General features: G+C 41.2%; 1 protein-coding gene across 2 annotated transcripts in view; it reads left to right on the top strand.

Annotated features, from left to right (window-relative positions):
- Positions 1-12,424, top strand: part of SEPTIN9 (septin 9) — a 262,977-nt gene that overhangs the window by 63,831 nt on the left and 186,722 nt on the right. The window contains exon 1 of one of the 2 annotated variants that reach the window (XM_034408528.3): positions 6,469-7,594. The exons of the other annotated variant lie outside the window; for it this stretch is intronic. Within the exon in view, the coding sequence (XP_034264419.2) occupies positions 7,573-7,594 (22 nt within the window). The 5' untranslated portion in view covers positions 6,469-7,572. Of the gene's footprint in view, positions 1-6,468; positions 7,595-12,424 lie in introns of those variants that run through there. 2 annotated transcript variants of the gene reach the window in all.

Here is a 12,424-nt window from a genome sequence, read left to right as displayed (position 1 = left end):
AAGATTTAATTTTTGGGATTGGCTTTCAACATTTCCTCAGGTTTACTGATGTTTCATCTGATTTCTGTCTTTCTCCATTGCTCTATGTTGTTTTCCTAGATGAATAATAGTTTCCAGAATTGTGAGGGGAATGGGGGAAGGGAGAGATTGAGAGAAAAAGAGCAATCTTAATGATCATGCACAATTTAAGAGCCGTAAAGACAAGATCTTCAATGACTCTCTGGTGCATTCCAAAACCTCTAATTGTGTAACTTAGCCACAGAATAACATACCACTTCTAAATCCGTCCTTGAGCATAGCTATTCATGGTGTGGGAGTCGAGGCTGTTCCTTCCTGTCCCAGGATTTCTTTTCTTTTTTTGTTTTCTTTCTTTCTTTTTTTTTTTTATGATTTTAGAACTTGGTCCAGATCAGACTGTGAAATGGTGTTCATCTCTTTTCTTCGTGAATTGTCCCTTGAGGAACCACAATTCTCTTCAAACATGTATTAACATTATTGAAACAAGGTGTGTGTGTGTTTGTGTGTGTGTGTGTGTATGTGTGTGTGTGTGTATTAAGGCAAAGCAATAATTTCCAAATGAATGTCTGTGTCTATATGTGAAATTAAGCAGTGGGGAGAAAACCCAGTGGTTGGGTTCAAACACTATGCTATGATTTGTTTAACCAGTCCACTGAATAAACTGCATCGCAATTCCACCAACATGCTACATCATAAACTTGAACATTTTAACATTGCATTTTAACATTGCATATGTTATAGAACCTACAGAACTTTATATCATTTATTCACAGCTTCATCAGACTTCATTTAATATAATATAAATGTATGCCTTTGAGACAGTGTTGACTCCTAGCGACTGGCTGGGTAAGATAAAAATATTTTTGGCAATATTTTGTGGTTTCTCATTGATTCCTTCCTGGGGCTGAGGAAGAGCAACTGGCCCAAAATCACTCAGCTGCCTTTGTGCCTAAGGCAGGACTCCTGATTTCTTAACCCAATGCTTTAATCACTACACCAGACTGATTCTTGATATGAATCATATCATATGATATGAGATATTGGGGCAGCAATTGGCTGAGTGACATTTTTGGCCTATTTCCCCTTGCATCTAACCATGGCATAAACATTCTCTAGTGCACTGATATTGTTACCTAATTTGGTAATGAAATGTCTGCAAGAAAGAAACCAAGCTTGTCCCTTGAGGAATCAAGGACCCTGCACATTCTCTAGTACTGGATGTTTTCTGCCATATTCCTATGACATTGCTCTTTTGGCCCTAAGTGAGATAAGCTAAATTATTCTTAGCTATGTCACTGTTAAAAGATGATTGGTTAAAAGTTTGATTGATGAAGCCAGCAATTTTTTTGGAAAAATATATATGCTAGGTTTTATCAATCGATTCGATCAATTTTTGGAATGAAATTAGCTGACTACAGTGCCTTGCAATAGAGGTAGAAAGAAAGAAAAAAAAATAAAAGCATAAGTTAGAAGCTTAGAAAAATGTCATCACATTACTAACAAAGCATAGGACAAAAAAACATATCCCAGTTAACACTAAAATAGGGAACAGTTAGGACAGACACGTGGATCTCGGAGTAGACAATGTTAAACTATTAGTGATCATTGACTGGCTTCCCATAAGGATTCTCCATAAATGACTTTTATTAACTACAATATGTGATGACTGGACTGATGAACACATCATAGCTATTGAAAACAGTTGTGCTCATTTATCTTCCAGTACAGTCTGTATAGGGAGAATAATTCTCAAATTTGGAATTTTGTGGTATTCTCTGTATTTCTGAAACTATTTGAATGTCTGAGTATGCTTGCATAATGGATGCTTCATTTGTCTTGCAAGCATTGTCCTGGTTGCCTTGAAATTTATTTTTAAAAGGCAAACACTGTCCAAACCCAAGCTCCTAGCCTATAATTGGATTTAGCTTTTCTTCCTGTCTCCACACCCCCTTTGAGAAAAAAAAAAGATTTTCTACTGCAGCAATGCAATTCTGCTGCTCAAGATGATGAAAGATAAGGGAAAGAAATGACTGTCTCATTTGACCAGTGCAGGAAGTTTGCTGAGGAGGCCCTCTAAATTTCCATTTGCTAAAGGGAAGGTCCTCTGCATTTCAGACAGAAAATAAACTCTCATTACCCCACAATTCTTGAATGAACTGGTGAAGCTCAGGTGGTGGTGAGAATGGTAGCAACTGGGAATATTCTTCACTGGAGTAGGATAATGTAGCATTAACAGCATCATTTATGGAAGATGGGCCTTAATGCAAGTATCTTCTATGTCAGAGGTCTTAAAATTGGCAGCTTTAAGACTTGTGGACTTCAACTCCCAGAATTCTCCAGGCAGCTATGCTGAATTCTGGGAGTTGAAGTCCACAAGTCTTAAAGCTGCCAAGTTTGAAGACCTCTGTTCTATGTTATAGGGTAGAGTCCACATTGTAGTGTTCTGTCTTGATTTGTAACAAACTCCTTCTCTTCTGACTTATTTCCCTATCAGGATGCAAGAAGAGGGAAACGGGCATGCTGCAAAGCAGAGCGTGAGCCTGTGGCATAATTTCTTATTTCTAAGCTCCAGCTTCACTGGCCTTCTTAGAAGATAAAAATAGTGGCTGGCTTCTGCTAGTGCTTTATTTGAACATGTACTCCTTAGAAAACAATGATGTTGGGAGGTGACAGCAGCTGGGAGAAGGAGGAGGAGGTGGTTAAACCTCACTAATCCATCTTTCAGTAAATTGATGTCTTGTGACTGGTTAAATGTTTCATGACAACTATCACAAAATTCCCCTAGAATGCTAGAAATAACCACTAATCTCAACTTTTGGGAGTTCTGTTCCAGTGACATTTGGGTTGGATGGCACTAAGATGCTGCATTTAAACCAGGCGTGTCCAAAGTCCGGCCCAGGAGCCAATTGTGGCCCATGTTCAAATTTCGAGCAGCCCGCAGCCTCTTCTCCCCGCTGGCTCAGCCTGTCACTCATCCTCGCCGGCTGGCGCTTTTCCCTTCACCGCACAGCGGTTCCCACAGCTGTCCCCTGCTGCCTCCTGCTCCACAGCCACCCTACTCTGCAGAGCATCTCAGCCATATTTTTCAACAGAAGATGGCAGTAGACCTGAGTGACCCTTGTGAGCTTATGTGCCCATTTCTAAAATGGCGACTGTAACTAAAAAAAGGAAAGTTGACAGCGAGGGCCACCACTTCCAGGACAGTTATTTGTTTAGTCTTTCATAAAATAGTTCATTTGCATTTAATGTTAATGGTTCAAAGAATGTCAGGCTGAATGGTCGGCCCACACACATTTTCACCTCACCAAATCTGGCCCTCCTTACAAAAAGTTTGGACACCCTTGCTTTAAACCTTCAGTTGAACAAAGTCGGGTCATATAAAGAGCATGCCTGCAGATACTGTCATTTAAAGTCATGAACATGCTGCAATGAAGTAATTTCAAGATGACCTTAAAATTTTCCAATAAACTCTTGGTGTACTTTCCTAGAATAATAATATAGCTGATGGGCACAAAGAATCCACACACACACAGCACCCTGCATCTGCTGTTTTGATTTGTTTTTTTTTACTAGGTGGACTATTTCATTTCACCTTCACAAAATATCTACTGAAATTCAGCTCTTAGAACAGCTTGAACTTGATGCAATGTTTTATTACATCATACAATGGGTTTAAATTGTTTAACTTTATAGCATTTTCCACTATGGTTCTGTTTTGTGCTATGTCATCCAGGAAGGATTCGTCCCAAAATAAGTGAAGGGAATCTAGTTTGGCCTAATGGCCAAAGTGGCTCTTATCAAAAACAGTGAGGCCACTAGATGCTCCATTCTCTATCTCAGTATTTCTCAATCTTATCAACTTTAAGGTATGTGGACTTTAATTCCCAAAATTTCCCAGCCAGTATTCTGAGAAATGAAGTCCAAGTATCTTCAAACTGATGAGACAGAGAATAACAGGGACAATAGCACTTAGACTTATATACCACTTCTGAGTGTTTTACAGCCCTCTCTAACCCCCAAAAATCTGGGTCCTCATTTTACTGATCCTCGGATGGAGGATGGAAGGCTGAGTCAACCTTGAGCCTGTGAGACTCGAACTGCTGGCAGCTGGCAGTCAGCAGAAGTAGCCTGCAGTACTGCATCACCATGGATCTACTAACTAATCCTGCAGTATGAGTCTATAAACTATAGGCAAGAACATGTGATGGTAAACGATTCTGGGTATGACAGTGCAAAAAGGCAGTGAAAAATGGAAGTGAGATCAGAGGAAGGCTATCAAGATAGTAAGAGGTCTGGAAACAAGCCATATGAAAGGATCTGGGTGTTTAAAGACAACCAAGAGTTGATAGGATAGACTAGGGGTGTAAAACTTGTGTCGTCACAGGACATATCACAACTTTTTCCCCCTTCGCTAAACCAGGCGTGGGTGTGCCAGCACGTGATGCATCTGGCCTGCGGGCCGCAAGTTTGACACCCCTGGGATACACTCTACATATCTGAAGGTTATCACATAGAAGAAAGAGTAACAAAAAACAATGTTTTCTTTTTATAAGAATCTCAGTACTTGTGTTGCCTCATTGTTTTTTTATTATTATTATTTTATTTATTTATTTATTTAAAACAATACATCAAAAAAAAAGAAATAGTCAAACAAATGATCGCGACAGGAACAATGTGTTAAAGCCACAAGGAAGTTGGTTCTGGAGAAACTTTTGTTTGCGCTGTTGGAGAGAAGAACAGGCTGTCACATGAAGTGGCAAAATCACATTTGTTGGGGGATACAGAGGCTGGGTTATCTGTCAGAGTTGATGTTACAGAGCCTGCAGTGTACACAAAGTAGATTAGCTGACTTCCATGGTCCTTTCTGCCCAATGAATATGCTAAAAGTTTAGAAGATATGCAAGTGTCACAATATGAAGGGCTTCTGTTATTATCCAGAAGTTAGAATTATTTGTTTTCAATGTGGCTACAGCTCAACGTTTTTCCCATCTTTCTTTGAAGGAACAGCATTAGTTGACTCCCCCACCCTGGGTTTTGAGTAACCAGAAAGCTATATTTAGGAGAAATATATAAAGGCAAGCATGCATGTAGATCGGTACATGGCAAAATGTGGAGGCTGCAATACTGAAAGAGATTTTATCAGCCCTTTCTGCTTCCATGGGAAGATGATTCATCCATTTTAATAATCTGGAATGGAGATGACTCACTCAATACAGCAGGATCATCCCCTTGAACCCAAAGAGGAATGCCATTTTTGGGAGTAGCTGCAACAGGGTCCAACATGGACAATGATCCCACTTAGCACAGGTCAAGCAGGCTAGAGCAGCCCTAAATTTAGAATTCCTGCCTTGGTCAATGTTTTCAAGTCATGGAAAGACTCAGAAAAGAAAAAGAAAAGAAAAAAACAGTTGGAGAAGGCACCTTCTCAAATTGAATGCATTGTAAAGTATATATGCAGCACAATAAAACACTACAAGTTCTGTCCTCTAAAAAAGATGGAGCCGAGAGGCCCGCATGTATCAATCACTTCTAATGAATTGATTGATACAATTAAACTGTCAGAGTTATTTGTTAGGAGGATCCTGCCTCTTTTATGGACTAGCTAAGCAGAAATGGATTTCTAAGCATTGTTCTGCAAGTCTTGCGAATATTTTACTTTTTCCAGAGCTCCCTTTGGAGAGTTTCCAGTAGAGGCCTACTTATTAGTATTGGCTATTCATGTTGAATTTTTCTAGGGCAATCTCTCGTAAGTAGCAGCTGGCAGGAATCTCTGTGTTTACTCCATAAGTCCTTCCTAAAAAACATGTATAACTTTTACAGGGATGTTTTTGATTGCTTATGACAGGGGATCTTTAAAATTAATTTAAGAGAAGTTTGTTGACAGGAACTGTAGGATTGAAAAAGGAACAAAGCACTGAATAACTCCTAGCCTGACTCATCAGCTACGCATCTCACGAGGCAGTTTGCTGAACCAGGGGCATTTTATCAAGCCCCACGTTTTGTTTAGTGAGTCCCAAGTTGCTAATGAACCTTAAAAGACTTCTTTTCCCCCTAGCAAGCCACCGTTCTTTCCAGACCTGCCTATGTGGTCCATACAAGCCTAACTCACATTGGGAGTGCTCTGGTCCCCTCCTGTTGGATAGACCTGTTGAGGCCTAGCTGAGGCATGGTTCTGCTCATTCAATCTCTGAAAACAATTCTTGATGGACCTGCTCTCCTGTCAGGTGCAGAAACACCCAAGATCTGCAGAATGTATACATCCCAAACTCCCAAGAGAGAACAATCCCCCTCAGTGCCTTTTGTTTTGCCCAGCAGAGCCTCCCCAACTCACAGTAACCCCTTTATGAAATGGGCCATAATATCCAGCCTTGTGGATAAGGTCACAGTGGTTGCACAATTGCATTTCTACCTTCAAAGCCCACACCCGGAGCCCTTTGGACAGTAATCAGTAAGGCCAATTTGCGCGGGGGTGGTGGGGGGAATATCTGCAGGAGCAGCCCAAGAGCCAGGCAGCCTGTCACTTCTAGGCCAGCTGCAACCGCTCAGCCTTATTGGCCCGTGGGACAAGGGAAAGTCCGACAGGCAGTTCCTTGTGCCAAGGCAACCCTGTGGCTTCTGGCCAAGACCGAGGAGGAAGAAAGCCTCTCCAGCAGGGAGCAAAGAAACGCTGCAATCCTCCCTGGTAGCAAGCAGACGGGCGAGATCCTCTCTTGTCATTCGGCCGAAGACTGAAGTCAGCAGAACAGAAGAGCAAATAGAAACTGACTTTAAAAAAAAAAAAAAGTAGTTTGAAAGCCAGACTGACTGGAGGAGTAAGTCCGATTGGAGGGCTTCATATGCTCTAGCCAAAAAACAAAAGGAAAGAAAGAAAGAAAGAAAGAAAGAAAGAAAGAAAGAAAGAAAGAAAGAAAGAAAGAAAGAAAGAAAGAAAGAAAGAAAGAAAGAAAGAAAGGGCAGAGGGAGAAGGAGAAACGGCGGCAGCGAATTAAGCCTGAAGAAATCTGAAGACGCCGTTTAATATCGGTGGATTAGTCAGTGGCTTGTTTTGTTTCAAGGAGCCGAGTTTGCCGAGCGCCTTCCGGCAGATTATTAAATGACAAGTCGAGCGAGCCGCGTTGTCCCGGAGGAAGTGCTTGCGCTGTGCCTTTAAGAGAGAGTTGCGGGGGAATTGGGTTTCTCAGTAGTCCTGCACGTGGCGGAATATATTTTTGGTTGGGGTGGGGGGGGGAGAAATAGGGTGGTGGTGGAAGAGAAATTGCGTTCCGATTTTTTTTTTTTTTTTCTGGGTCATGCTTCTGGCATCTCTCTTTTTTCGCTCATTTTCTTTCAATGATACAAAGCTGCTTCAGCTAGGAGCAGAAAGGTCTGATCCGCGCACGGAAATGTGGTAATGTGGAAGGCACTCGCGATTGCAACCCATTGAAGAAATTCGACTGGGGGACGTTTGTTTAGCTTGGTTTTGACGAAGAGGCAAAAAAAAAAAAAAGCAGCAGCAGCAGGGAAAGTAATTAAATACACTTCGGGACACGTGGATGCTAAATCTATTTCCCAGTCATGGACAGGGACCGGATTACAGGTGAGTGGCTGGAATAGTTTGGCTATGGCTATGTAGACGTGGTGCCTCCTCCCTGCCTTTCTCCCCATTCACCCCTCCTGTGGTTTTGGCTGTATTGGAAAAAAAAAATCTCAGCACAACTCTTGTGGCATTTCGGCCACAATCCCGGATGACCTTGGTTTAGCTCTACTCTCCATTCCCTCTCCTGAATGGTCTCAGAGTAGATGCTGCTGCAGGAGTCCCACCACAGGTCAAAGGCAGTGTTGGGCTTCTGGATCCTATTGGTGCTTCCTTCAGGTGTTTTTTTGTTTTTGTTTTTGTTTTTTTGGCTTTTCCCCTTCTGCCAGAGAAAGGAATGGACCTTTTGGAACATCTTTGCATGAACTTTGACAGTTTGGAGGTGGGGAGGGGGGGCTTGGTGGAATTTGGGAGTGGGAGGAGTGGGAAAGCCTATCCCAGCTGGTGGCTCAAGGATGGCTTTATGTCCTGGAAGTTGGCTGCTTGTTTTGTTTGCCTGTGTGTTGTGGTTTAGCACTGGCTTTCATGCCAAAACTTGTGTGAAAGGCAGAAGCTCTCCCGCCTACTCCTTTGTCCTCTGGAGATGTTTATATTGCTTCAGGGAGGATTGGCTGATAAACAAGAGGGGCATGGTTGCTAGGGGAGAGTGAGTATCCTGGATATATGCATGTTCCCTGGGTAGGAAACATTATACGAGAAGGTTGCTGCCCTTGGGCCCTGTATTTCATCATCAAGTATATTTGACATGGTGCTTTTCTGCTAATGGCGTGTGCCTGAGAAACCACCATCCTCCACAGAGGTCCACTTGCTGGAGACAAGGTGTAAATTGATTGCTAAGTAAAAGAAGACACTCACAATGGGCCCACTGTGTATCTGTCACCACTGTAGACACAATAACCAGCTATTGACTCTCCCTGAGAGCCTTGAAGCTACTTTGTTCATTATTTTTCAGCCCCGGACTGATGGCAGGTTTATGAGACGTCTGTTTTTGCAATACTTTTAGCAGTTAGTATCTTTGAAAGAATCTCTGAGCTGGTCTCTTGAGGTCTTAAAAATACCTTACCTGTAAACAACAGAGTTAAGGGATGGAATTCATGTGACACAGCAGATAACAGCCGGAGATGTTTTGTTGCTCACGTCTCATTATTTCCCTGCATTTACCAAGTAGCCTTAGGTGTGATCCCTCAGCTCTGTCTAGAGAATAGAACTTGGGACTGTAATCAATATTCAACATGGCTGCGCCCATATCAGGGTCCATGCCTCAAGGGAGAGAGTCTGCTGCTGGTTCCTCAGTCATTAAACAACGCAACCATTGTTGGGGGGAACCGCAGTAGGAGAGTTAGCCTGGATTAGCAAGAAAATAAGTCAAAAAAACAGCCTTTAATTCTGCCACTTAATTGCTGTTGAGGAAAGCTCCTGCTCTCTTCTTCCGGATGAAGACGCTACACCTTGCCTGGCTAGGTGGTTCAGTGGCTAAGATGCTGAGCTTGTCAATCAGAAAGGTCGGCAGTTCGGTGGTTTGAATCCCTAGTATAGGTCTCCTGCGTGAGCAGGAGGTTGGACTAGATGACCTCCAAGGTCCCTTCCAACTCTGTTACTGTTTACATTGATTTGTAATCAACTTACCTTTGAGATGCATTCGATGGCAGGGTAGGCAATGTTCTGTCTGTCTCCCTCCAGCTTTCAAAACCTGTCTTTTTCCCTGCATGGGTGAAAACAGGAGTTGGGAAGCCATTCAGCTCTCCTGGGCGTTGCTAACTTTGCTGGGTACTCACACTGGAAGCAAAACCACATGTTCTAGAGGAAACCACCAAGCAAGGGTGGAGTGCAACAGTGGCAAAGGAAAAGTGAACTCAGCCCTGGTCTAATCTGGGCTCTGTGGAAGAAGAACAAAGTTTGAGTTGCACATTTACATGGCTCTAACAGCAGGCTTATTGCTTAAGAGAACACTACTTTTCTTTCTGATTTAGGCAGCAGTAATACATCCAATAAACCTTTTCCATTCTCCAATGTCTAATATGTCCAGGACTGCAACTCCCAAAATTCCCAGCTAGCATATCAGACTAAGAAAAAAAAAAACACTAAATTGATTAGCTACCATCTTACTTTAACCTTTCTCCCTCTTTCAAAGTACTAGGGAGAATTAAGTAGTCCTATGTGGCAAATACGCCTCGTATTAAATATCCTATTTTGTGTTGTTCTTTTTTCCTATATGCTTTCATCTTCAGGAAGGGATTATAAATCCTGTTCTGCCAATTTGCAAAAGTGTAAAATTGTACAAAATGTAAATAAAGCTGTAACCATAAATGTTTCAGCATTAGCAATAGCACTTAGACTTATATACTGCTTCACAGTGCTTTATAGCCCTCTCTAAGCGGTTTACAGAGTCAGCATATTGATCCCAACAATCTGGGTCCTCGTTTTACCAACCTCAGAAGAATGGAAGGCTGAGTCAACCTTGGAACCGGTTAGGATTGAACTCGTGGAGTGAAGCAGTGAGTTAGCTCTGCAGTACTGCATTCTAACCACTGTGCCACCAAGGCTCTTCATTGTGACCCACACTCCACAAATGAAGTTGTTTGATAAAATACAAGGATCTGCAATAGATAGCATTTGTTTGTATGGCCTCCAATGACTGGTGCTTGCTTTAATTTTTTAAATGCCTTTGTGTTGATCAGATTCTATTGAAACAATAGTGCAGATGTTTCTACACCTAACCATCCACTCCATGTTTGGAAAATATCTTGAAAAATAAGCATCGTCAGCCATAGCTGCCCTCCAAAAAATTAAGGTACTGAGCTTGGGGCTGTTTGCTATCCTTTCGTTAGCTGTTACTCTGGACCATCATTTATGAGGGAGAGTTATTAAGCTAAGCACCTCCTATTAGGAACCCTATTAGTATTCTACTACGTGCTTGTCTGTCAGGACTGAATCATGGATGGGATAAACAAGGGATGAGGAGCTATGGAATGAGTCAGTAGTCAGTAATCTTTAGTAATCTGAAGAGTAAATTAGCAATAGCAGACAAGATAGGAAGTCTGAACTAGGACTAATGACAAATTAGGAGGTCTGAATAATGAATCAGCTTCGGATCTAAAAATATGCTTCAGAACAGAAGGAGCATATACACTTCAAAAGCAAAAACCTCTTCTCTCAGGATCACATGACAGTTGCATTAGGTACCAAAGCAAATCTGGGAAAAAGATGTGGCTAATTTAATTGTAGACAGTTGCCTCTTTAAGGCACGTGCCATAGCACCTATTTAGAATCACGTCCTATATACAGTCCTGCGAATCAGTAATGCTAATGTAAGAGGAATGTTTCAGAGTTTCAGATATTACATAATTATATTACCTAATTTATATTAAAACTGAATTTTTCTGTTCAATAGAATCTGATGACTAATCTGCATAGCCAGAATCAGTCCAGGAAAGGCGTAGAAATATTTCACCAAAAAGTTCAGTTCACTGGTTCACCACACAGAGGAGCTGTATAAATAATGCACCAGCTCATAGTACTGTGGCTGTAATCTCCAAAGACATTGTGAAATATTTAAGAAATCATGAAGCCTTCATTCACTCATTCTTTTGCTTAGATGATCACTCAAGATGGCTAACTGAACTTAATGTCATACAAGTGAAAATAAATGCTATTAATAGTGTGGTCAAATAATTGTTAAAATCTTGCTGAAAAAGAGAGAGATTTACAGATTTTTGAAATGCTTAGAGAATTGGTCCTCTAATGCTTTTCCTAGCCTGAAATAAGGCCACATTCTCCTAGTGCCAGATCAAACACCTTTGACAGCAGAAGTATCTCCTTAGATCCATATCAGGAGTCAATTAAACAGTCTGCTCAGTAAAGAACTAAGTATTTCAGTACAGTCTTCATGTGATTCTTTTAATTTGTTAGCAAGTTGAAGTTGTAGCAGGAGAGAGTTAATACAATTGCATCTCATGTGCCTATTGTAGTCATTTCTGGATTTTGAAACTTTGGGCATGATAACTCATGCCCTTTTCAATATCTCACTTCACTCTACATGGGGTGATTACTCTACATGTCCCTGAAGACCTTGACATCATACAGAAGCTTCAATTGGCACAAGTAGTCCATATGGTAATGGAAAGTTTGAAAATTTCTCAGGTAACATGCCACTTTGGGAACTACATTGGTTGCCACTTAGTCTCCCAGTGCAGTTAAGATGCTGGCTGTCACCTCTAAAGCTCTTAGTGGCTTAGGACCCAGATATATATATGTTAAATTCTCCATATTAAAATTTACCACCCATGGAGATTAGGAAGAGAGGGTTTGCTGAGGATCCCTTTAAGAAAATAGCATTGGGATCTGGGGAGTAAGCCTACTTGGTGATGGCCTTCCATTTATGGAACAGCTTACTTCTAGTACTCTTTACATTATTAAGCTTTCAAAGGACAGTAAAGACTTGACCCTTCAGGAATGATTTTGGAGATGTTTTGGAAATTTAGTTTACCCAGTGAGTGAAATTGTCATGGTAGATTACTTAGTGTTTCATATGTTAAATGTTTTTAATGGTATATTTTAGTGTTTAATAGCAATAAATAATTTTGTACAATTTCACACTCCAGATTTTTTTTTTTTTACAAGTTAACCCCATATAGAGCATATTACAGTAGGGAAGTCAGGATGTAACCAAGAGAAAGATCACCGTCACCAAATATTCATTTGGAAAGGATCACAGCTGGCACACCAGCCTCTATTATTTTACTCAATTTGTATAGCCGGCCATCTCAAACCAGTGACTCTGGGTGGCGAACAATCATAAAACAAAGCAGTTAAAATACAATGCAAAAAAAGAAA

This window comes from Pantherophis guttatus, chromosome 2, assembly GCF_059756535.1.
Source record: "Pantherophis guttatus breed Tessera chromosome 2, ASM5975653v1, whole genome shotgun sequence".
In the NCBI taxonomy this organism is placed as follows: Eukaryota; Metazoa; Chordata; class Lepidosauria; order Squamata; family Colubridae; genus Pantherophis; species Pantherophis guttatus.
Note: the sequence above shows the minus strand (reverse complement) of the source record. Positions and strands in the feature narration are given on the sequence as shown.